The sequence below is a fragment of the Python bivittatus genome, unplaced genomic scaffold (genome assembly GCF_059951505.1).
Source record: "Python bivittatus isolate LINGU-HERP-01145 unplaced genomic scaffold, Pbiv_v1 ctg000120_np1212, whole genome shotgun sequence".
Lineage (NCBI taxonomy): Eukaryota > Metazoa > Chordata > Lepidosauria > Squamata > Pythonidae > Python > Python bivittatus.
In genome coordinates this window covers 5265158-5292055 of record NW_028277037.1, presented here as the reverse complement: position 1 = coordinate 5292055, position 26898 = coordinate 5265158, and the positions used below count along the sequence as shown (strand labels likewise).

At 39.1% G+C, this 26898-nt stretch overlaps 1 protein-coding gene across 4 annotated transcripts in view; it reads right to left on the bottom strand.

Moving 5' to 3' along the window:
* The window catches only part of CACNA2D1 (calcium voltage-gated channel auxiliary subunit alpha2delta 1), a 408632-nt gene that overhangs the window by 311991 nt on the left and 69743 nt on the right, over window positions 1–26898 (bottom strand). For 3 of the 4 annotated variants that reach the window (XR_015795109.1, XM_088134901.1, XM_088134900.1), the window contains exon 2: window positions 13913–13994. The exons of the other annotated variant lie outside the window; for it this stretch is intronic. Coding sequence is in view for 2 of the 3 variants with exons in the window: in XM_088134901.1 (XP_087991027.1) it covers window positions 13913–13994 (82 nt within the window). In the remaining variant the exon portion in view is untranslated. The remainder of the gene's footprint in view (window positions 1–13912; window positions 13995–26898) is intronic. 4 annotated transcript variants of the gene reach the window in all.

The following is a 26898-nucleotide window of genomic DNA, read 5'->3' as shown; positions in this document are numbered from 1 at the left end:
AATCTCTTTAGTTTTCCATTTAATGTTCTTGCTATGCATACGCTCATGAAGCATGGTGCTCTTTTCAAGCCAAATCATCCAATGAGGGATACTTTCTCATGAAAAATATGCTTTTCCCCTAAGAGTCCATTAGAATACATAATGTTGTCATCAATAATTTGGAATACTAGTTTCCGTTCAGAAGACTTACTCACCTTTCTCTTGGGCTTATTCCCCCCCCCGAACTCATTTTTTAAATGAGCAGGTTGGAACGTAGCCTCTGTGTAATAGCGTAAGCATCCAGTATAGGCCACAATGACATCAACATGCATCATGACATCATAGCACACATGCAAATGACACAGTTTCCTTCAGTCATCAGGCAACTGACACTAATTACCCAATCCACAATTGTGCAATGATATCAGGATGAACATGATGTCACTTGGCCCCCATGGATGTCCATGTATAATGGGATTATTCAGCCCCTGATGACTCACCACTAAAGACCAATTCCCATTTCATTCTGGAAGGTGAAGCAAGAATAAGCATGCATTATTTGCCCCACCATCTGCTACGTCATCATTGCTCACGTGTGGAGGGCACACAATCCTCAAAAGCCTGGGGAAGTTCTGATCTCCTTGTAGGCTCCTTCTGCAAAGTAGAAGCCTTGAAAATCAGAATTTTAAATCAGGGGTAAGGATGAGGGGGCTCTAACTATTGCCAAACTACAGTTCTCAGCACTTCCAAGTGCCATGATTATTGGTACGGAATCTGGAGTTGTAATTCAGCAATGGCCAAAGGTTCGCCTTTCTGTTTTAAAGCTTAAAAAATGTACCCATGTACAGAGGTTGACTTCTGCATCTTCATCGCAACCAAGATGATGGCCCATTGGAAGAGGGTTGGAACAAAAATATACTTAGCTTTAGCTCTGGATCATACTCTGTATATTTGTTATTTCCTGAAGCAGAATTCTTAATTAGGGCTTAGTCTATAAACTGACTTTATTGAAAAGATTTTGACATTGTATGAGATGATATGAAGAATTTAAGCCATGGTATTATTATATCACGAACAGGAATCTCTTTAATAGAGAACAGATTCTGTTCCTTTGTCGAGCAGTGCAATTAGAAAACCTTGAAGGAAAAACATTCTCAGGACACATAGAAGCAGCAAATTAATTAAGAGTGAAATGCCTCACAGCCTACAGAAATCTATGGACAAGGTCTAAAGAAAAAGGAAACAAACATTCAAATCAATTACAATGAACAGGAGTTTTATTACTGACGTCACTGCAGATCTATAACAATGGCGCACCTTAAGGCTAAGTGAACACACAAGAAAAATATATTGATGAATTCAACAGATGGCCTGAGTTTATACAAACATTATGCCTCTGCTAAATGGGTGTCACATTGTCTTAAGGGAAGCCAGCCCAGGCAGTACAAACAGATGACAGCCCAACACTAATTCATTGGCCAACTTCCAGATGCTTCTGGCACAACACATTTCACGAAGAAAAATGAGTTGATCTGGAAATCATCATTACATCCCAGTCCCAGGATTGTGTAAATGCTTTATTATGGCTTTGTGTTTTCTGGACATAAACAGTTCTGTTTATCAGTCCTAAGAATTAATATATTAACAAAGATGAAATCAGATAATGAACATATTGACAGAATGTTTTGCTTTTCTCATTATTTTCAATGGATTATCCATTGGGCATACAACCCCTGAAAAATAGGGAAAGATGGCAAACTTGCTCCATAATAGCTTCATGATGAATCTTGATTTTAGTGTTAGCATTTACAGACTCAGTCCTAGGCACATAACACAAAAGCACTCACCACCTAATTCAGCAGGAAAACATAGGAGTTCCAAGCAGTTCCACGCTAGTTTAACTTCACTTCTACTGGGGATTGGCAGAAAACATCAACAACCAAACTGTGTAGGTGAAATTAGATTCATGCAACCATTTGGCAGTGTTTTGTCATTCTGATCTGTCATTTGTCTGGCTAATGCATTCTTGCTTCTTGCAACTAGCTGGAGCTCTCTGATGTCCCAAAGGCCAAGAACCTCATCTTGTACCTAATCCGTTTAACTAGAGACATTAAAGAGTGAGCTTGAGACCTTCTGAAAGCACGTGCCCCATCCCTGGGTCACAAGTTCTCCCTAAACTGGTTTTGCATATAACCCATAATAGAAGTTTATTTAGGATTCCAAGTGTGGCAAAATAAACAGAGATCTGATTTCAGCCATCCACCATAATCCACCCAGATACTCATGATCCATTTCTAATGTCATGTGGATCAAAAATTCCAGCAAAGTAAAAACTGGGATTGCCAAATGTCCTTTGTATATTGGGGGAGGGGCAGGGGGGAGACAGAGAGATAGAGTCAAATTCCCTGTTGTCTTAGTCATACCAAATCTGGTCCGCCAAAATCCAAAGGACCACAAGGTGAGAGCAAAGAGTTAGTTCTCCTGTTCTCTTTGCTGCTCTCTGAAGGCATCTGGATTTTTTTGCAGCCCGTATTTGCTTGTTTTCTTGCTTACTTTGTTTGTTTGTTTGTAAAATTTAGCCAACTGCCTGAAAGCAGCCAGGCAGAACTTAAATTAAAAAGAAGATAGAAGTCCAAAGTTAATGTATGATTAAACTGCCAAACTAAAAATGATAAAGAAGCAGTATCCTCATATGTCAACCTCCAAAATCCAGCTGGAAGAGCCACGGTTTCGCCCGCTTCCGGAAGGCCATGTGGGTGGAAGCTCACTGAGCAAGCTGTTCCACAGGACACGGGCTGATGCAGAGAATTCTAACTGTTGGGACCCCTGGCAGGTGGAGATCCTCAGCAGGCACTCCCTAGTTGTCTGGGGAGGGCAGCAGAAACTATTGGGGACAGGCAGCTTCTAAGATATCCAGGCCTTGAGCATTATGGGGTGTCATATAGCAACTTGAATTGCACTTGGAAACTCACTGCTAGGCAGTGCACATCACACCGCAAGGGTGTAACACTGAGTACCAAGACCAACCACTTAAGCATGCACACTGTGGCATTTGGGCCACCTGCAATTTCCAGGTGTTTAAGGGCAGCCCCAGGTACAGCAGATGACAAAGTATGAGTAACTCTTCTCAGCACATCCTGTTGCAGCTAAGGCAGCAGCTGTGAGTCCAGGAGGACCCTTATCTCGTGAGCCTGCTGTATCCCACAGAACATCACACCATCGAGTGTCATAGATGGTATAGTCCCAATCCACAGACTGTTGTCCCACTGCTTTTTTTACTCCAAATAACTTCTCAGCATTAATCAGAATTGTATAAGCTACACTCACAATAGGTGTTTTACATCTTTTGCCCCCTCTACATTTCCCTACTTGGTATTCCTATGGTTTGCAATGATTCTTTCAACAAATGTTGGCACCCCCTAGGCTGACATCTCAGGTTGTCTAAAACATATCTTTTCCCACCCCAAGCTAGAGAGAGAATAGAGTTTTGTTTTCAAAAATGAATTAAGTCTCTTCAAACATGTGCAGAATGGAAAGTCTTTCCTTCTGAGGACACTTGTTGGAAAAACAAATCACTGAACGCAAACTAAGTTGCTATAAACAATTTAGAAGCAAGCCCCAAGTGTAGCTACTTATTTAGAATTTTAAAAATTCAGAAATCCACGTAGCTGCTGTATAAGCCATCTCATTTTTGTACATATGGAAAAATGAGCATCATTCTGCAGAACACATGGACACCATTTAGGCACACCAAATCACAATCTTAAATTTTCAGGGTTGTTTGCTTGTTTATTGTAATCTCATTCTCAGGCAGAGTCCAGGTTATTTGCTGCCTGGACCAAACATTTTTCAGAATAACAAGACTTCACCCCCAAATGATGGGGTGCTATGTTTCCCCATTTCATTCCAACAGGATCAGCCTTTGATCTGTCATGCTACTTCTCTTCCTTTCCTCTCAGTTACACATGAAGGATGTCTCTACGTTTTGTGCACTGAAGTGAAAAGGAGATCATCATGCATTACATGTTGAGGCACAAAAAGATAAGAAATTGACAATTCCACTCATCAGGGAACCAGCCTTGGTGTCAATTACTCTCCATGCTTGTAGCTCATTTGGGATTCTTGTGATAAGTAAAGCACCCAGTCACTTTTTGACACTTTGGATGCTTCTTGGCATTGATTAGTTAGTTAGATGTCATCAAATTGCACCTGACTTCTGTTGGCTTTAACCATCCTCTATCTGGAGCCAACTGCTGTAGGGACATTCCAGTAATACCCCTGATCTGGTCCATGTACCAAATCTGCCAATATCACCTCCTATTTTCCCCCAACTCTTCTAGTTCATCACCTGCTCACATCAGTTGCCCAAAGAAAGTGAGTTTCTGCTTGTCAATCATCTCAAGTTCCCAAAACTTTTAATCATCATTTCCAGCTTTGTCATTTGACGGTGTCTATCTTTTTTCTCATGCTGTTTCTCCATATCCACTTTAATAGCTAAATATTACCCTGGTAAAGTCACTGATTTAATTATCCTGATCTTTTTGTCACTGAATTGTCCTTATTCTTCATAATTTTACAGAACATATTTTACTGCTTTCTTATTCAGACTAATCTCTACGATGCTTTTATTAACCTTAAGACTTTTTAAAGAGAAAGTGCAGGATAAAATGTTTTCAGCAAAATCATTTTCCCTTACATTTCATTCAGAATAATCAAATGCAAAAAGTTTATTAATCTTCATCTGAAATGGGACTGCAACTTTGTCCAAAAGTATATGAATCTGATAAACTTCCACTTTTAAATAGTTTTTCAATTATTTCACTATTTTAGTTGTTTTTTAAATTGCTGGTAAAATGTTTATCACTGAAAATATCCAAGGGTATTCTCTAGAACTGTAGCAAGGGGGGCTGAATTAGACAGAAAGTAGCTTATTTTTGCTTTGTTCTGTTCTGTTTTGAGCTCTCCATAAAGTCTGTTCTTTCTTATTTCCATGTCATTTTCACAGGAAAACTCTTTTCACCAAACCTGACATTTTGACCTCTTCCTAATGCCTGGAGAATTGTCAGAAGTATTTTCAATCCATACGTAAGTTTCTCTACTTTCCAATGGCTCCAAAAATGTACGAAAACAAAATAAGCTAAAACTTTGGACCTCAGTCCATATTATAAACTGTAAGTAGCCAAATTTGGTTGTGGAAAAAATTGTTAATCAGTGGACTAATCAACATATATGCCTTTCCCCCCCATGCCAAGCTATGGTAAAACAATTACTTGAGTTCAGTTAGCTTCCAGCTCTGGAGAGAATGCCATCTCCATTGTTAATGGTTTTTAATTGTTCCTCAAACACAATAGCCTGCAACATTCCTTGCCCATTCCTACAAACTCACATGTAAGTCCCATAATTTCTGTAACATGCAAACCATCTGAAGGGAAATCAAAGTCTTTTCTTCCCTGAGGTCATCAAAGGAGGCATTATATGTAAGTCCCAAAAAGCCAGTTTACCTTGCTTGCTCATAAAATTCCTCTAAGGGGTTGTAACCTTTTTGCATGTGGAGGGAGGGAGGGAGGCAGGGGAAGAGAGGGAGAGGGAGAGGGAGAGGGAGAAGGAGAAGGAGAAGGAGAAGGAGAAGGAGAAGGAGAAGGAGAAGGAGAAGGAGAAGGAGAAGGAGAAGGAGAAGGAGAAGGAGAAGGAGAAGGAGAAGGAGAAGGAGAAGCAAACTATACAACTCCATTTATTATATAATGTCTCATGTGAAGCTGTAGGCACTGTTGAAAAAAATAACACTACAGTTTTGTGAGCCTCCCAGAGTTCAGACACATAAGATGGGCAGCCATTCAAGACTTTTAAATAGATATGAATAACTGAATAAACATTTTCAAGCCATTTCTCTTGTTGAAAGAAAAAAATGCTTTAAAGCCATCCTATTGCATCAGGACATATGCCATTCATTTTGCTTCTGGAAGCAAAATAGGAGACTCTATGCCATTTGAGCAAAATAAAGGCTGGGGATTCATTGAATTTGGATAGTGCCAGTGAAGGAGATCTGCTTGAACATTCATAGCAAACAAAATCCTCCAGCATCCATAATGGAAATCCTTTGCAGATGACATAATTCTTCATTTACCCTCAAATTACATATAGCTAGATTTACAGATATAAAGAGCAGTGGCCCTTCATATTGCTAAATAGAACCCATGTGACATGGCTGGGCACAGCTGAGATGCCAAAAAGACAGAGGGCATCTACAGTGTGATATTGTATGATTCATATTGCTACATACAGAGGCAGAAATAAGTAACAGGGCTGCTCCTTTTTTCAATAGCCATGGATCTCCTAGATGGAAGGCATTAAATACACCACCTTTTGGAGATCCAGTGTCAAGCATGACAACTCTTGTATCTATTTTTGCAAACTAACAATCTATTTAAAAGGATATCCTCACCCTAAATATAAAAGCAAGGTTTGTGATTTGCCAGGAAAAAATACTAGGAAATCAATATCTCTCTGGTAAGTACAGACCAGTATGTGAAATTCATCACATTGCCAGTTTTGTAGCTGATAGCATTAAAACATGGAACATGTTTCCATTAGAGCCAGATGTTCTAATAACTTGATATTGTTGCTAATGCAGCTGATCTTCACAACCAGAGCAATCCTCAAAAAGCATTTTAGCTTTGCTTGTTAAAAAGCACCTTGAATTCCTCCTGTTTTTCCCTAGGCCTTTTCTAGAAGCTGCTAACATGAAAACATTTCTTCAATACCTTACTGTTCTGCAAACAGCGACACAATGACCTACTTGACATCCTCTGTTAATCAGAAGAAATAATTTTGAGAAGACCTTGAATGGACAGAAATGGGGGAAATACACAAATACACATAAACGCTCCCAAGGGTGTGTCTATGTGTATGTGACTAGCAAAACAGAAATGGTATTATATGTAACATATATATATATATAACACAATATTTTAGCTTCCATTCAAAAGTTGTAGAAAACCCTTTCATTTAGGTTCAGGAATGGGTTTATAGAATGTAGATCATGCAAACATGATTTGGATCCTGTTTTTCATGCTTCCCATTTAATGTCCTGAAGAGGAAACGTATGCAACTCCTGTAATGTGATGTGGCTAAGCTCCAAATGTCAGGAAAACTCACACATCTCATCACAGAAATGTTGCCTGAATTCGATCCTAGTGATATTAAGAATGAAGCACAGTTTAATATAATCAGTTATGGATGCATGAAACGTGGAAGGGCCAAGTAACACATCTGTTTTCCCAGTGGTAAAGAAATGTCTGATGCTCCTCAGATTAAATGCAAGGATCTAGCATTCATTCATTCATTTCAGAGAAATAAATTCTACAATGGTCTAAATCTTCCAACTGCAACCCACAGACTCCCAGCAATTTCCACTTTGACACGATTAGGCAAGAAAAGATCTCACAGGTTTTTTTCCCTATACATGAAGTCTAAATAAAATATTAGCTGTTTCCAAAATGCACCATCCTTTTTATTGCTTAAATTGATTCAACTGGTTCTAAAAGCGAGAGGAATATGCTCTCTAAGCTAAGATACAGTTTTACCAAGCCAAAAAACAAAACAAAAAGCCCCAAATCAGTCAATCTTATTTCCAAATTTTATTCTAAATATTGACTTCATTATTTAAATTCTTTTTCACCCCATTTAAAAAAAAAAAACTCAAGGCAGCGCACAATAATTAGAAGCAGGATTTACAATGCTACCTGGATTTAGAATTGCAATTAAAAAAAAAGAAAAAAAAGAAGATAACACGTTCATTGAAAATCTCAATCAATCAGAAGGGAGATAACCAATTAGAAGACCAACTAAATAAAATCAGCAAAAGACCAGGAAAAAAAAGACCGTGTGCAAAATTGTCTTCTAAAAGGTTGGGTGGGTTCTTTCCCCTTTTAATAAATCGAGAAGTGAAATTAAAAGGAAACAGCTAGCCAGCTAATTAATTAATCAATCAATTGATTTATAAGCCTACAGTTCAAGTGAGACTTGAATACCTATCTCTACAATCCTAATCTAAGTCTTTGTGGGAATGATGTTCACAAATCAAGCATGTTACTGGAAGTGAAGGTTACTTGGTTATTATTTGAGGACCATTGTAAGCACCCTTCAAACTCTATTGTTAAGGGAAATGTTATTGTGCAGAGTCATACAGACATGGAAGATTTTTATGGCTATTCCTCTCCAAAGGGTTACAACTCGGGAGCAATCCAGCATTGTCCATGAGGAGGAGACAAATTTTGCAGCATCTTGATCAAGTTTTCCCTTTCTATGCAATCACAATTATTAGAAGAAGGTTCGAAAAGTTCTTATCAAGAAATTCTTGTTTTCAAAGCTAGAATCTTCACAGTATCTGCTCCTCTAAGATACTGTGAAGGAGGCTTTTGTTGGTGGTGCAATAATGAGAATAAGGAGAAATATTCAGACACAGATCCAATCTAACAAGGGCTGTGTTTACCCTCTGATGGTTTAGCTTGGCTCCAGTGCAAAACTCAAATATTGTAGTTATAGTTTTGCTTTACCTTTATTTTCTACCTCCAATTTTCTGTTTTTCCCTTGGTTCTTTTCAAACTTATCTGTATTTCTGTGCATCCATACACACTATTACCATTTTACAGGTTGTACTTGAATGGGGAGGAGCCAGTAAATTTAACAATGTCATGCTAACCACTAGAAATACAGATAACCATCTGTAATTACAGCTAATCTAGTCTTTATGTCTCTCTTAGCAAAACCACAAAAGCAGAGAATGCACATTTAGACACTTCCAAAAGTAATAATATTTTACACTCATTTTCTAAAGCTAATAAGAATAAGCTCTTTTCATTTGCTGTTTAGCGTTCTACACACTGAGAAGAAACAGCAATTCCCAGAACATTTCAGCATTTTGCTTTTTGGTTGAGATCTCCATAGATCTCATCCAAAAGGAGATCGTACATCTTCACTCAACATGTTCAAAAGATAATGACAGAAAGAAGCACTAATCTCACACCTATCCTCTTTTACCATCAGGTTCATAATACCAAAAACTGCCCTTAATATCCTTCTGCTAAATCTAATCTTTCTTTCACTATTTTTCTCAAATACAAAGAGTCAACACTTACTCAATAGTTTGGGGGCTGTGCTAAGAGAATGCCTTGGGAATTTCACGTTTGACTGCTAGATCTGCTTAATATCCACATGGAAAAAGAATATAGGACTATTGTTACTATTCAGTTAGGTTGTTTACAAAGACATTACACAAAGGGATGGTGCTTTTACATTCTGGAGCTTTCATGCTACTGCTATACAACTGAAGCATTTGTTTAAAATACTGAAAGGGATTTCCATTCCCTCCAGGAATAGATAACATAAATGCAAGCATGGAAACTAAAACAGGCATTTTGTCTGTGTGTTTTAGGGATAAAAGTGGGTTGAGAGCATTGAGGACTTGATGTCACATGTTCAAATCCACATGCTGCAGCAAAAGTTTGAAACATAATGCCTGTCAGTTGTGACCCACTATTTCTTATCATAACTTGTGATATGCCACACCTAGCAAATACAGTTTTGATGTGTTATTGTGTTTGATGTGTATTTCTGCTAAGGAGTCCTTTAGTTGAACTACTTCTTGATACAGTACTTTGAAAATTGTGGATTTCAACAAGTAACATTAAATCTTGAATACCCACCATCCAGTTGACTTGGAGATACAGTGTAAGATATGTCCCAGTTGAAATTTCCAGAATACAAGCTGATCTTAGTCCATCTCTTATAATATTGCATCTTCCTAAATGAACAATATGCTAACTAAATCCAGTCCTGTTTATCATCTGACACAGACCAAGTCACCCATTTATAATCAATAAAATTAGAGAGGACATTAATAAATTAATGTTAGTAAATTAATTTCCTGAGCTTTTCAAAATATCTGATCCTTTATTTATGGAAAGAAGAATGAATGAATCTTAAAACCAAATACAGCCTATCGTTTCACTGATTTGTTTAAAAAATATGTCTTAATGCTAGGGCTGTACCAAAAAGATATGCCACATATTTTGTCTACAATATATATAATTTGTGCCACATTATATAACAAATTGACTTGGGAGGTGCTAGAGGCAGTGTCAAAATGAGCTTATAAAGGTTCCGTTTTAGTTTTAAACTTAAGAACACACTCTTTCACAGAAATTCAGATCTGTTGGCTTTCTGTTCACATGTATTTGCACCTTGACTCGATATTTGCATATTGTGGCAGGAAAAGCAGCCAGCATAAAAAGCTCATGGAATTGCTAAGAATAAGTGTTATGTCTGTATTATTATTCATGTGCTTTCTCTGCTGAATGAATTAATGAAGGATAGCACACCAAGCATTGTATGTACATCATCCTGTAAATAAAGAAAGTCACGATTTGATAAGGCCTTCTAATGAGTTGCTGAAAACATTTGAAACCGTGCACTGATTTATTATGAGGCGAGCATAGAATTGTAGAATAACCATCTGAATTACATCTATTTTATGATGGAATTTCAGAAGAGGAGAGGAAGGATTCCCTGCTCCTATTTTTAGGTATTCTGTTACCCTAACACAAATTTAATAAAATGTGACAAAATACCCTGCAGAGAATTAATTGATAGTGAAGTCCTATGCAGTCAAAGCTCCACTGTAAATTTATACAGAGATACTAAAATAACACCCTCTTTTGAATAACACTTGTCTAGCCAGGGCCTTTATTGAGCATGAACGTTTAATTATTGTGCACTGTAGACAGAACACATTGCTAATTAGATCAGAAAAACGCTGCAGTTGACAAGACACACTTAATGGTCAATTAATGAACCAATAGGAGCAACAAGTAATACATACATACAGGGAAACATGCAAAATCCACATAGAAGAAGACAAATCCATTCTGGCAGGAGAAGGTTAAAGAAGCAGGAGTTGAATCTAGACAAAATGGCAAGATTATACACAACATATTTTATATTTCCCAATTGAAGAAGCTGTGATGCCAAGGGACATTTCTGAACCTTGCCTTGCTCTTCATGAAGCAGGCGGAGGAACCCTGAAGTCCCTCACAAGTTCAGCCCAAACATTCATTACACCAACTTTCTCTGCAAAATAGCATTTCTATGCTCCAGGAAAGTTAAAAAGTTCTCTGACTATCAGCAGCTTTCTGGGTATGAAGGAGCTCTTTTACAATCCTATCAGCTGAGAGTCCTTTAGCAGTACATGGAGGTGCAAACTGGGAGTTCATAATACAACTCTTTTGCCTATCATTGAGGTATTGATTGACCGATTGATGTATTGATTTATTTATACCCAGCATTTCCTTCAGGAACTCAAAGCTACGTACAGAAAGTTTCTTTCTCTTATTTTTCCTAAAAACAACTGTATGAAATAGGTTGGGCTGAGAGAAAGTACCTGGCCTCAGATCACCCAATGAGTTTCCAAAGCTGAAGGTGAACTAGAACCTGGGTCTTCCCCTCTTAAAGCAACACCTTCACCTCTATACCACACTGGCTCAGAAGTACAGGCAACTTTCTTGTGTCTACTTAGACTTGTGGTTTATCTAGTTCAGTACGGTCTACACTGAGTAGCAGTGGCTCTGCTACATCTTACATTGTGACCTATGCAACCTTCCCTGGAAGTCCTGGAAACTATATGCAAGATGTTCTGCCTGCAGAGTGTTCTTCCACTAAGCTGCAGTTCAGCTCCAAGAATATAAAGGTGCTGGTGCTGACCTTTAATATCAGCACCTCCATATTCTTAGGGCTTGATTATGATGGACTGCCTCTCCTGCTATGAATCTGCCTAGAGAGCAGGGGAAGCTCCTTTGAAGATCTTCCCATTGCCAGAGGTCCAGAGTTCACCTAGTTCACAGGAGAGAACCTTCTCCTGTGTGGTCCTCAAGCTATGGAATGTGTTCACCAAGGACCTAAATAATCTCCCAGTATTTCAGAAAAAAGTGAAACCAGCATCTTGCACCAGGGTTTAATTGTTAGTTGAACTGGTTTTGATTTGAATGATAATGATTTCATTTTTCCTGTAATTTTAATTGAATCCTTTTTATTGTGATGCTCTATAATTGCTGTAAGCCATCTTGACTGTTACATAAACACAACAGCAGGATATAAATCTAAGAAATCAATGAATATGTGTACTTGTCACATCTACTGTAACTCATCTGACATTATCCTGAGGAACTCTAGAGAGCTGTAATTGCCTAACTGTGCAAGCTTGTAGGATTTAGGAAGCAGGATCTAAATTATACCAAGTATATTGGCCCATTTCTGTTCTTTGCAAGCTCCTGGGATGAAGATAGTTGGATCTGAAATTACCCTCCTCCTGTTAAGATGTACAGGGCTCCCTTTGTTACACCAGCAGGATAAAACCCAACTGTGCACCCACATATTGACTGCTCCAATTCAGTCATTTTGGATTCCAGGTTTCCACTGAATCAGGATGAGGTCTTCCAAAAATAAGATGTTCTAAAATTATGTATAGGAGCACTACTGAATGACAGTAAATTGCTCCTTCAAAAAAGAAAAGTATCCAAGGCAAGCCTTGTTCTGTTTAAGAGGAATGCGTTAGCAGGGCATTTGTCAACAAAGAATCCATCTCCTCCAGCTTTTTTCCCCTCACACCCACTTCTTTGTCTTAGCTGCTGCTTACAGAGCATCTCACATTTACTAGACAGGCAATGTGATGCAAAAAAGCTTGTTGCTGCCAGACACAATAATAAGCCCCTGCCTTTTGCACCTGATTAAATATTAGGGTTTTTTTTTTCCCCAAACAATAAGCTAGTCTGACTAAACAAAGTCAACAGACAGCAAGTCAATTAATGAATATGCAGCAACTTTCTCTATGAAGGTAGCCTGGGAGAAGAGAAATACAGGAAGTAGAGCTGTTCAGAATGCCAGGCCATCATCTCAGTCCAGGATCCAATCCATTAAAGAATCTGTTCTTGTGACAGGTTGGAGGGGTTTGTTTTGTTCTGTTTTGTTTTGTTTTTAAGGCTTTCACTTTCATGTTCAAGGTTTACTTAAAAACACAGAAATTCTTTGGAGTTGGACTGTGTGTGGTTGCAGGCACGGGTGAACAATTAATCCACACAAAAGGATCAAAACAAAAAACTGAAAGGCAGAACACTTGGAAACATTCCTGAAACTGCCCATGTCTTATTTTCTTTGCAAAAACAGCTGCATAGACCATCTGTGCTATGCCCCAGGCTCCAGAATCTACAACATGTTCTTTTCTACAATCAAATCAAACCAAGATATATCTACATCCAGCATTCAAATCAAATCAAGACAGATCTAAAGCTACCAGTAAGCCACGTATGTGATTCATTCATTACTTATTCAGAGACATGCTACTTGTAAATGTGGGGCTTCTACTTAGCTATTGATGAACCCATTCTCCATGAACACACTCAAAGATTTTTTTTTTTTTTAAAGCCAGGGGGGAAACTGCTTTTTACTGAACTATACAGATAGCTTTTTAATGTCTTCATATCTTCTTTGACCTGCTTTTGGACAACTTCACCTTAATACAATGAATGTGTTTCTAGATAGGGAACTTTAGGCTCACATCACTGGTCGCTACTGGCAAGGAGACAGAAACTCAGGACAGCCATTTCATAATGGATTACATTATTGGACATCACTGCAACATATCTATTGAACTCCATAGAGCACTCCTGAAATAAAATCTGGGCTCCAGAGGACATATGTAATTGCCACCAGTGCTTTGTTCAAAACAGGACACAAGGTCCTAATAGAGTAGACCCTTGCTGCCCAAAAGACCTTCTCAGTAAAACAATCCTGTGCTCCATTTAACAGAAGGACATTAGTAAGACTCATCTATTATACTAGTACAACTCGTTGCTATATAAAAGCCCATGGAATAGTCACTTACTTGAACAAGTTCATTCACCCCACTGGCTGTTCTCACCAGCCTCACTAGGTCTTCTTGCATCATATCCACCCACCGCTTTATCCTACAGAGATAGAAGAAAAAGAGAAAAGAGATGTCTCATCAGATCAATGGCACACAGCTAAGAAGATCAGAGGCACACAGGAGGGCTGATAGATTATTTTCTATGTGGGAGACTGATGTGGAGGTCTCTGATAGTGCTGTGAATCTGCTCAAGTCACATTTTTCTATCCCATTCTTCTTCTACTTGCTCAGCATCTCACATAAAAACTCTGCACATTTTAGATTTCTCTTGGTAGGGGACTATGTATAATTGCCTGGGATGGAAGACAAAAGATTTGGAAAGGCTTCCAGAGAATTATGCAATCTGTTTTGTTAATGATACAAACCTTCCAAAGTTTCTACCATTTTCTTCTCTGACATGCTAACAGCACAGTCATTAACTGCCATTTAAGCACAAGTATCCCATAGATATGGCTACCAGATCTGGCTTGCAAAACTCTGGGCAACCACTAGAGGCAGGGTAGGATCTGTATCTCACATGCTACCATCTAGCAGTCATCTGGATTGCTGCAGCCCAGATCTGGTAGCCCTGGTGAGAACATGGCTAACAGAAACAAGCCAGATTACACAGATAAAGTACTATTTCAGGGTAAGACTCCTTGCTTTTAACCCCTTTCATGGATTAAAAAGAATCTCTTGCACTTTTTCTTCTTCCTTTCTTCTTTGTTATATTTCCCACATCACTAATTCAAGTGTACTTTGGAATGGAAAAATTATTTTCCTACTTTCTTGTGGATACAGGCAAAAGTCACATGGAATGTAGGATGGATCAACTCTTCCAAAGCCAAGACCACCATCATAGAATTTATGACAACTGGTTGATAACTAGTACGGCCATGAGTCTATCTTATAGAGGACAAACCACTATTTAAATTTATCTTCTATTTGAAGTCTGGATTGAAGCTGAAGAACTTTAAGAAGGAAATCAAAGCCCATCCTTCATCAGTTAGCACTCGAATAGCAGACTTCTCAAAATATTTTTACTTTTTTTTAAAAAAAAAGGAGTTATGTTACATTTGCATCTACACAAATAAATTAGCATGTGCAAATAATATACAGATATTGGTCCTAGTTTGAGGCAACACAAGATTGCCCTTCCATTAATTTCTCCATTGTTTGCAGAAATACAGTAAACATCAAAATCATTATATATTTTTGCACCAAAAAACCTAACAGCCTCCTTTAAAATAAAAGAACTTATTCCAGAGAACAATATACATGCTATAAAAATGTAGCAAGAATGTGTGTGTGCCTTTGAGTCAGTGTTGATTCTAGGCGACTGCCTGGACAAGTCCCTGCAGTTTTCTTGGCAAGATTTCAGAAATGGTTTGCCATTGCCTGCTTCCTAGGGCTGAGAGAGAGGGACTGGCCCAAGGTCACCCAGCTGGCTTTGTGCCTAATGTGGAACTAGAACTCATGGTTTCCCAGCTTCTAGCCTAATGCCTTAATCACTACACCAAACTGCCTCTGTAGTAAGAATGATGACATTTAAATAGCTTTATTGTTGCATGGCACTCTATTTCAACCACACAGAATTGCTTCATATCTATTGATCACTGATTGACCTTTCTTCTACATTTTCTTTTTATTAGGAGGCCACCAAAACTGTAACCAATGTTCTGAGACGTCATCTCAGCCATTGGCTTCAAATCAGTTGACTGAATGGCTTGGTTTCCTTGCTGTTCCATGAAGGTGGACATTTCAAGTGTTCCACTTTTCTGGATTCTATTGGCCACCTCAGTCACAGTCACTTAGGCACAAAATAAAGATTTATTGTTGGTTTATCATTTACTAGAAGGCTAATTAGAGAAGCTATTGTATTTCCAGAATCCTTCCTGCGTAGAAAGCCACAAACAACCTTCTGTGTGATTCCCTAACTATGAAATGTATTTACCTCTAGATCGGCAATTGGTCCCCATTCTCTTTGAGTTTAATTTAGCTATCAAATTGTTGATGTAGGATCCTTATTAGATTATTATTCATGTTTTTTATTGTATTGTGTTCATTCACTTGAATTTATGCTTTTAAAAAATAATTCAGGTCATATTTTATCCTTTGATGGTTAGCCACTTTGAATGTTAATTTTCGGCTGACAAAAGAGTCTGACGCATTTTTACTTCGCCATCAGCTCATCTAATGGATTTAAGTATGTAAAGTGCTACTTACTAACAGAGGAAAGTATTTGAAGATATGCATATTTCTATTATTTGAGTATTCCTCTGGCAGAATCTTGTATCATTCCATCTTGCAGTACAAGAAACTAGGGAAATCTAAGGCTAATTCAGGTTTTATGAAAATTATAAAATAAACATGTCCCCTACTTGAAATTCTAATGGATGAGCAGCACTTCTCCATTTCTAGAAATGTACATCTTTGTTCCAATAGAAGAGAATATCTGTAGCTCAGGGTTGAACTGTGGAGTCCTTGGTGCTCTCTGAGCTTGGTTGTTTTCTTGCAAATGTTTTGTTACCTGGCCAGGTAACATCTTCAGTGCTAGAAGGGAGTGGGGTTTGCTCTCTGTTTATATACAGTAATTTGCCCTGCCAGTGTGGTGAGGGTGTGATTTTCTCCTTAGTAGTTCCTTGATCAGGTTATTGTTTTCTGCTTGTTTGTCTGGAGTTAATCCCTGCTTATCTGGGTATTGGCTGCTGGAGAGGATGTGTTAGAACAATGTTAGAGGACATGATAAAAGTTCCATCCCTTTTGCACAGGCATCAACAGGCAGGGCACAAAAGTTTATGGATATGATGGCAGCAATGTATGTTTGCAACAATAATATGTAATACACGTATTTATCTATGTATGGAGAGGTAGAATGAATGGTACCAGTGTAAGCTCATTTTAGTTATATTTCCTTTCTCTTTGTCTTATCTCTTGCTTTAATTTCTACTACTTGTTCTTTTTCTGTCCTGTGCATAATGTTGCTTACTGCAAAAAGGAATAATGTGATGGAAATGCACGTATGTATCTATGTAAGTTCACGTTAGGATGTTTTTGCTTCCTATTATGAAACACGGTATTCGAGTAGAATACATGCCAACTTCTCTGTTTAAACTCAGAGGGATGAAATACTCTCACCTCATCACAAAGCCAGCAATGTAATCTGACCCTTTGCTGAATTTTAGTTGGCTAAATGTGTCAAGTGAGTAGAACAGGGGAAGGGAACAAAATGAGATAAGACTTCCAGGCACCAAAAAGCTTGTGGGTTGTTTTACTGAATATTAATTAGCCTGGGATGTCTCTCTTGCCTGATGGCTGCTGTTAGTCAAAATCATCTGAACAAGAAAAATGTCATGCCAAGTGTGAAGTCCAGATGTTAAGGAGACAGAAATAGATGTCTAGATGCAGTTTAGAACATCAGCTATGCAAAGGTTCTAACAAAGAGCTTTGTTGATCTAATGCATCAAGCAAAGCATGAAACTGCAAATCACAGCATGCCAAAAGTAGGAAAATTCATAGGAAATTCATAAGGGCTCCTGATTCTCAATACAATTCCAAGGTGCAAGGACATCGTCTTCAAGGGCTCCTGCAGGTCTCTTTCCATCTTTGCCAGCAATGTAGTTTGGTATGACATGGTATTTCAAATTCAGGACAGAGCTGGCTGTAGACATTTTGGTGCTCTAGGGAAAGTCACATTCTGCTGCCCCCCATGGTTGGCTCATCTTCTGATTTTGTGAGGATGGCACCCTCTTGTTTCTTTTTTCTTTGAGTTTTTGAGTTTTCTGCTTACAAATTTCAGCCCTGGACAATTTTTTTCTTTCATGGACATCTTCACCCTGTTTACTGTGAATCACAGTATTTTAATTACATCAGCACTTATTGTTATCATATGGCAACAATTCTGCAAAATTATATTTAACCCTCAAGTGGAGCACACCATTACTGTTTTTCCAAGTACAGCTTTGATAAACTGACCCTCACATGCTTCACCCGTTCAGTACCTTCCTTTCAGACCTTTGTCTTGCTGTAGTAATATTATCAGCTTCCTGAGGTCCATAGCTGTAATAACAATTTCTTTTTTATGACTTGCAACATCTGGTTAGTGTGCTGTTCACTACCCCTCAACCAACTTTGTGGGCAAATGTTTTCAAAAAATGTAGGAAGAAAAAGTTCTAAAGGACAAGAAAAGCTGACCAGATTTTATACTCATATTGTATATTTGGGAAGTCTTTTCCATTTTGGCACCCCCTAAAATTTGGCACCCTAGGCAACTACCTAGGTTGCTTAGGCCTAGAACCGGCCCTGCTCAGGGAGTTATTATGGAAGCAACTCCAGTTACCAATATTGATAAAAGATTATTACTGATATATAAACTTTATACTAACACCAACTTGAGAGTTAGATGTGGCCCCCAAGGAGAACTAATGGATTTGAGTAGTACAGCACAGGGAGCGCTCCACTACTCTTCCATTTCTATATAAACCCTGTTATACAACACCTTAACAAAAGTTAACTTTCATCCACTCAAACTGGCTAATTGTAATGGGCTGTGAGAATGACCTTGGGAGACAGGAGGAGGAGGAGCCGCAGCCTAGACAATGGTCAGACAAAAGATATCTCAGCCCACCAAAGGAATGGGATGTGATGGACTGGACTGGACTGGACTGGACTGGAATGGAATGGAATGGAGGAAGGGGGGTGAAAACGGTGCTCTCGTCTCCAGAGCAACGCTCTGGAGATAAGCGGAGAAAGCTGATGCATCCCTAAACATTCCAGAAGATAGTGAATAGCTGTGCCTGGGAACTAGTGGTCAGTCTGAGAAGATTCCTGTAAACAGGCGCTGGCTAATAAACCTTGCTGATTGAACCTGCATGGTCTCCAGGAGTTCTTTGGGCTAGGCCTGACATCAATCTTCTCAGACTGACTCCATCTCGCTTGCCGTGGAGTGAGTGAGAGTGAGTTTTGCATTGCTTCCAAGTTTTTGATTGATGTCAGGCCTAGCCCAAAGAACTCCTGGAGACCATGCAGGTTCAATCAGCAAGGTTTATTAGCCAGCGCCTGTTTACAGGAATCTTCTCAGACTGACCACTAGTTCCCAGGCACAGCTATTCACTATCTTCTGGAATGTTTAGGGATGCGCCAGCTTTCTCCGCTTATCTCCAGAGTGTTGCTCTGGAGACGAGAGCACCATTTTCACTCCCCTTCCTCCATTCCAGTCCATCACATCGGGGCATGGAAAGCATCTGAGAGGGGATCCTCTCTAGTTCTCTAGAAAGAAAAGGCAGGAGAGGGGAGAAGTGCTTTCAGACATGCAAAATTCTGTTATTGTAACCTTACAGTAAAGGTAGTGTTAGTACTCATAGTTTTCACTTCTTGTCTGGACTACCTGGAAGGGCTGACCCTAACAGACATATCCCAGTGTTTTTATTAGCTGATGAGATGACTATCCTTTCACTGTTGCCATAGGAATAAGAAAAGCTGTAAAATTTTCTTGTTCAATACCATGAAGATTTCAGATTGCTGGTAAACTATAAAGCAAAAACAAAAATTATGACCTTTGGTTAGAGACCTAGTTAACAACCACTCTATTAATGGCAACAAAACAGAACAATCAAGTGTTTTAATTATTTGCGGCTCTCCTTCCATTCATCTGGATGCCAAGCTCCACATCTGGCCCGTGTATCCCAGGTGGCTCAGAAGAATGCTATGGCTATTTTGTCTTTTTTATTTCTCTAAAGGTAAGCATTATATTCCAGCTGCTTTGAAACTGTTTGAGGCCAAAGTAATGGCACAGCTATTGTATGGCACACAATTGGGACCATACTCTAATTTAGCTCCAGCAGAGAGGGTGCAATCTACTTTTTAAAGAGCCATTATGCAGGTCCCTAGATGTGTGTCTAACACGTCTAAGATTAGAAGGCTTGAACGTGGATTGTCATCTTTAATTGTTGGCTGAAATAATATTTATCCCAACAGGACTGACTCCCCTGATAATCAAGGTTACCTTTTAATCTACATGGAAGGTATATATTATAAAAAAATTGGCTCTATATGGCTTCTGTTGTGAGACACGACACAGGATGGGGTATGACCAAGCAAAAGAAAGTTCTGAAGCAAAGAATTTTAGACCCAGCAAGATATTAGTATGGCACCAAGACAACATAAGTCTTGGGAGCTTGTCTTTGCTACCATACCAGCTGATTATCGTTAATCCCTTATAAATTACAGACATTGCAGAGCATTTCCTCTGGCCATGCTTGATGTACGTCCTTCAGCTGTCACTGATGGCAGGTCTCAAAATGATTTGGGTATCTCCTTCCATTCGTCTGAATACAGAGATCCACATCTGAGCCATGTCACCCAGATGGTGCAGAAGAATGCTGAGACTATTGGCCTATTATGAACACCTTTGCCTATGTGATTCTCAAGCTATAGAGGATGTGCAACCATACTACCGTACTATAATTTTTACAGGGATTTACAAGCTGGATTAAAAGATGATTGGCAAATCTCTTTTCCTAGTAGACTATAGGGCCACTATTACCAAAAGGTGGCCAGATATTGTCTATCAACTATGAGAACATGGCAGTGAAAACTCAAAACAAATTGAATTTATTAAAAACATCCTTCCTTCTCCTTCCCCCTTATCACTGTATTTATGAATTATGAGGGATTTTATGTCTATACACTGGTCTAAGGCCGTAGTAAAGCTACTTTGCTTTGATATTTCCAACTCACGTCCTAGTAGAGGGTGTTTTATTTGACAGATGGAAGGTATTCAATATCTTTCTTTATTATTATTTTGCCTTCTTCCTATTTGTCCATTGTCACCCTTTAAGATCAGAGAGGCAGGGCCTGTATCGCAGAAGGCAATCTGCAACCTCTGAATTCTTTTTTTTTTCCCTTTCTTTTTTTTAGCAGCTTCTTGGAACCTCTTCTGAGAGCCCCAACACATCTGAGCAATGCAATGATTGAAAATTATTAAGGCAGTTTCTCTACTGCACATGTGAAAATGAGCTAAGCTCCACGGGATCCACGAGGCGAGGGAGATCAAACCCAGCAAGATGGCAGATGGAGCATCACGAAGGAAGCCCTGTTTCTTTTCAACATGCACGCAACACCATCCTGGGTAAAAAAAGGCTGGAGTTTGCATCATGATACTCTGGCTATCATCTTGCTGATTTTGACCCCCCCACACACACACAGATGTTGCTGGCTGAGCACAGATAAAAGCAAGAAAAAGTTCAACCCCTTCTACAAAAAATATGACCCAGAAAAGAATGGGAAAATCCAGCCCCACCAACATGGGTGCAATGAATCCCAGTCATTTTGCATTACAGTTCAAAATACAAGCCAATCTTCGCAACAGCACTGTCATCCATTCATGCACTAAATGTTCGTTTAAGAGTCCTGATTTTTTCTTACATGCTGCGGGCATGCATATGTGAGTGTGCATGGATTTCAATGGGAAATCTTCTGATGTATAAATCCATCCTTTCTAAAAGCCTCTGTATTTGTCAAACTACGTTGGGTCCTACTTTTAAACTAAAATACAATATTACAGGATTCATTTCCTGTGTGCAGCACACTTTCTGCTGATGGGTTTCTCTTTTGATGTAGTTTCCTAGCTGATACAAACTTTAAATATAAAATGAAGATATGCAGATGAGCAGGTAAGAATTTCTTGTTGTCACTAGCTGACTTGATGGCTATAATGCTAATTGAATTTTTAGGTAAAAATGATGGGGAGAACCATACCCTTTCAACAATCCCTAGAATGGGACATGGAACATATCCAAGTACTGAACTTATTCCTGATATTAAGTTTACATTTCCATTGACTACTATCACTGGCTTGGAAGAACATGAATCTGATTTATTTTCCATGCTACAACATTAGCAAATTATCTTTGCTAATACTGATGTAGTTAAACACTTCAGAAACTTTTCATTGTCCCTTGAAAATAATCGTTATTATTTCTCAAAATCACATTGGAGCCATGATCCTGGGGGATGATGCAGCTGCTTTAAAGAGATGCAGACATTTTGTAACTTTCCCACACTTGGAAGCACATCTTTGGAGTCAGTATCAAAGCACTTCTGAATGCTATTACATGTAGGTACCTCTTAGAAGCAACCATGATGTCAGAACAAGCGGACAAATGATGTCACACTGCTCCTCCCTGCTCATGGTATTGCGCACATTGATATATTGTTTCCTTTGGTTATAGTCCTTACTAATAAGACCATTTAATGAAGAATGAAGTGGTACTTTTGTATCCCTGGATCCTGGAAAGATATTGGCATCCATTTTCAAATTCATCAAAAAACCCTCTTCTTCAAACTACCATCCCACCCAAGCTGTCTCCATTTTAAAACAAATTGTTAATTTGATTGTGGACACATCTGTAGATGGATTTAGACATTATTTCACTGTAACCTTATTTCCATTCCATCTTTTTTCCATCTTGGAACTCAACGCTATAAAAGTAACTAGCAAAGAAAAAAGATTGCCATTTTTAAACTGCAAACAATACAATGTTTTATGCATTCACCAAGACCTTATTTCAGAATGCCCAGGGATTGACACCACTTTAAATCAGAAAATAGTGCCTCTGTAAATCACGTGCAGAAGGAGATTAATTTATTCTATCTAATAAATGTGCAGAAACTCCAGAATGCACAAATCCTACCCCATCCTAATTCAGCAGAGGAAATAAAATGATGTTATTTTCAAAAATGAAGATAAATGAGGTCTGAGTCACTAGTAAGGGAAGAGCAAGCTATTTTATTGTATTAACAGCATAAACTTTGACTTTCTTCTCATTCTTCCTGGAAGAGAGTTGGGAGCCAAACATTTCTAGAGAATTATTTAACCTGAACCTGAAATTGGAAAGTGAAGAAGAGTAGCCAGTTGCATGGTTGCCAGAGAATGCTTGAGGTCCTCTGTCCACAACATGTTGTAGATCTTCCACAGGAAGACAACAGAAAGATAAGGACAGTGATGACTATTTTTTATGCTCACTGGTTCAGTTTTTGCTTCTCTCTGCAGTGAAAGGAGTGCATAATACATGAGTCAAGGATGGGCATGGCTTGAAGAAAAAGCAAAATAGATTCATAAAGAAAGAGAGAGACACGCAGACATATGCATCAGGGTTATATCTGCAACAATTAGGAGCAAGGATTTGCCTCGTGTGTTATGTAACATGCCCCTGAGAGAAACAAAATTGGCATCTAAAAACAAGCAGAGAGGGAAAGAGAGATTGCTTTACAACAATGGTGGACACCTGTCCCCATCAGTGCCCCCATCGGCAGCCCTGAAGCCCTCTAACATTGTGCTACGGACATTCATCAACAAGATGGTTTTTCGTCAAAGGTGACATTTTGGGAGGCATAAAGACACTTAAATCAAGTTGGAAATGATGGTGCAAGTTCTCTGCACCTTCTGCATAGGGTGAAACGCTATCCTCACCACTGAGAAACCCTTCTCCAAAGCCCCAAATCTTTGAAAACTAAGGGGAAACCATCAGGCCTCCTCCCTCCAGCAATCTCACTGAGTTTTGTCAGGCTTCACTCAGGCAAATACTGCAACTAAAAAGTTCACAAGAAGAGATTCCAGGATTAATCTTTTGATAAAGTAGCTTTATTGCAGATACTACAGAAGTTGTTAATAGTGAAGAAAATCCACAGATCCAAGGTTCAGATTTAAAGTCTGTTTTTTTCCCATGCATGCTTTGTCATGAGTTGAGAGGCACTAATTTTTCAACTAGAAGAGCTGTAGGTCCCTGTGCATTGTTACTGTGATGGACCTGTCTGGCCTCTAGCTGTTGCCCAATTTAATCCTTAGAGGTGGCCTCTTGCAGCTAATCAGCTTGTTAGGATCCTGAGTTGTAGACCATAACCCAGAAAATGTGTCCTACATGTGAAATTTCTTTGGGATTTTTCTCTAGCAAGAATCTCAAAATCGTCCTTGACATTATGCTGTTGATTCGACACTGTCATGGCAACCTAAATGGAAGTTCACCACATTTTACCTTCTGAAGAATGTTGATGAAATTACAGTAGAGAAATACCTATAGTTCTTTTTCAAAATTGTCCATTGTTTGGTTAAAAGGGAGCTTCCAAACTCACACAGAATATTATTTCAGATATTAAAGAGAGAGGAATGGAAAGCAGAACCTAAAATGAGAAATCCAAGCACATTCTCAGGAGAAAGTGGTCCAGCCTTCATGAGCCTTCAACTTTTGAAGGGGAGGCCTATCAGCAAAACAAATGATGGTTTGGCTGTTCTTCCCCCACTGAGGTCAGCCAATGTATTAAAAAAGAATTTCCATTTATATCAGTATATTTCCATTTTCAGCACTCATTTTAAGTTGAATTTAAATCTCCTAGTCAAAGTTAATGTCAGGCCATTATTTTACTCCTTTCCTTCTATTTTTCCTCATTAAATTAATACATGCATATGCCAAATACAAAATAATTTGTATCATGTACTGACATAAATATAGAAGGCAATATGCATCATAAGAAAAATTGGTATTTATTGGAAAGATGACTGTGATAAAGCAGTTAAGTGAAAATTACCTCATATAAAAGATACAGGACTTAATTAAGTTAGGGTTCACTGCTTGTCACTGTTTCCTGGAGGTGTTTCATTAAAAGCTCTTAAAACTAGTTATCTACATATTGCTAATATGAAGAAAATTAATCAAACACTAATCTAACTATTATAGCTATGCTCTGAAATTCAGTTATTACTCCTCATAGTTAAGCCTCTAGAAATGCTTCATGTACAATAATTTGACAGCATTTGAGCATATATGACTGTTGTTTATATTTAAAACAGTTCTTGGCACCCTCATCACTACATAAGGCCCAAATTCTTCTTTGGTTGCAGTTTTATTTTAGCCACACAGCAACATGGAACAGTTCCTAATGGTGACAAAATCCAATTTCGGTCATGTCTTCATGAAATAAACTAGCATGTGGTACACACTGCAAAAACATGAATCGAGCTAACAGGATCTATTTCTCTTGGCTGAACTGAAGCATGACGCTTTCTCATCTGCCTTTATGTGTAAAAAGCAGGGTTTTCACTGTACTAGCAAGCATTTCCATTAGAGTAGAGGGACATGATGCAAGCCCATCCCCCAAATCTCTAAGTGCATTGGCGCTGTTCAACACTTTTGTGTAAAGTGTCTATACTGAGCATTTAAGGGGGCTTAGAAGCAGGATAGAAAGAGTATGGACACTTCTGAATTTTAGTGTTGGAGAAGACTCCTGAGAATACCATGGATAGCCAAGAAATAAACAAATGGATCATCAAACGAATCAACCCAGAGTTCTCACTCAAGGCAAAAATGGTCAGGTTCAAATTGTCATACTCTGGACACATTATACAAACACACAGCTCTCTGGAGAAGTCTATAATGCAAAGCAAAGGTGGAAGGAAAGGAATAAAGAGGACTGCCAGCAGCAAGGTGGATAGAATCAGTTGCAGCAGTGTGTCAGAACTTGCATCAACCAACAATTGTTAATTTACAAAGTATAGCAGTCAATGGGAGTTTGTTTGATTTGCTTCTGCCAATTGTGACTGGGGAGGGGGGCTAGTAGTTAAGGGCTGTAATAGGAGTAGTAACGGGAGATGGTGAGGAGCTTAACCTTACATGGGCAATGAGGCCGGGCTGGATTGCAGGCAAGGTCAGTGGGGGCCTGATGGCCAGGAAAGAGCTATGTATCCGTGGGAGGAAGGGAAGAGGTCACCACCAGGTGAAGAGGAATTGAGGCGCCAGGGCAATTAGGGGAGGGGGGATAAATAGAGGGAAATTTTTCAAGGCTTTAGTTTTAGCAATGTTTTGTTCAAAGCTACATGTACCACAAAATAAAGGAGCATTTTCTGAACCAGGCCTGGTTGCATGAGAATTCTTCGGGATTGGGGCATGGACATTGTGGACTTGACACAGTGATGTGTTGGAAGATCTGAAGAACCAGATTGGGGACAGATTGTCCTGGAGAAAATCTATCTAGGTGGTGGCTAAGTGTTGACACTAACTTGGTGGCACATAATGAATTAATAAGTCAATCATAAAGGCATCCATTTTAGTAGCTTAGAAATGTCCAATATGGCCATCAAGCACCTGTGACTTTATTTCATTGAATCCTATTAAATGAGATTTATTCTGCCATTGCATTTGGTTGCCGGGTTTTGAGAAATTAGCAGGTGACTCAACATAAAATGTTGAGGGTAACTCCCACACTAGCCCTGACTCTGCAACAGAAGGGAATGGATGTTGATCTGTTGTGCCATAGTATAATCCACCTCCCCGGTCAAGTTTATAGCCCTGGAATTTCCTGGTAGTGTCCCAGGAAAGTCCTAACTATGTCCAACTCTGCTTAGCTGTTTTGAGGCCATAATGTATTTCATACCATACTTATCTTGAATTAGAACAAGAAATGGAAATGTGTAGTATGTCGAAGGTGGGGGTTGCATGCACATCCCTTTCCCTCCCAAAGTCAAGCAATGCTGTAGTCACCCAATACAGTGGTACCTCGGTTCACGAACTTAATTCGTTCTGCGACTCTGGTCACGACCCGAATTGGTCGCGACCCGAATCAAATTTTCCCATAAGGTTCAGTGTAAATACGGTTAATCCGCTCTGACCCCTCCGAATTTGGTCGCCAACCGATTTTTGATCACATCCCGAATCAAATTTCCCCATAAGGTTCAATGTAATTATGGTTAATCCGTTCTGAACCATATGTTGTTGTTTTTTAAAACCGCAAAAATATGACACAAAGTACAGCACGAAGAGAGAGAAAGCTAACCTTGCTCGACACGACTTCTGGCGTGGAGGACAGGAAGGCGGGTGGGGAGGTGGTTATTGCTTGGAGGGAGCGTCCCCCTCCCTACAGGAAGCCACGACCACGTGTCACGGGAGGGAAAATGGCTGCGGATCCTGTTCATC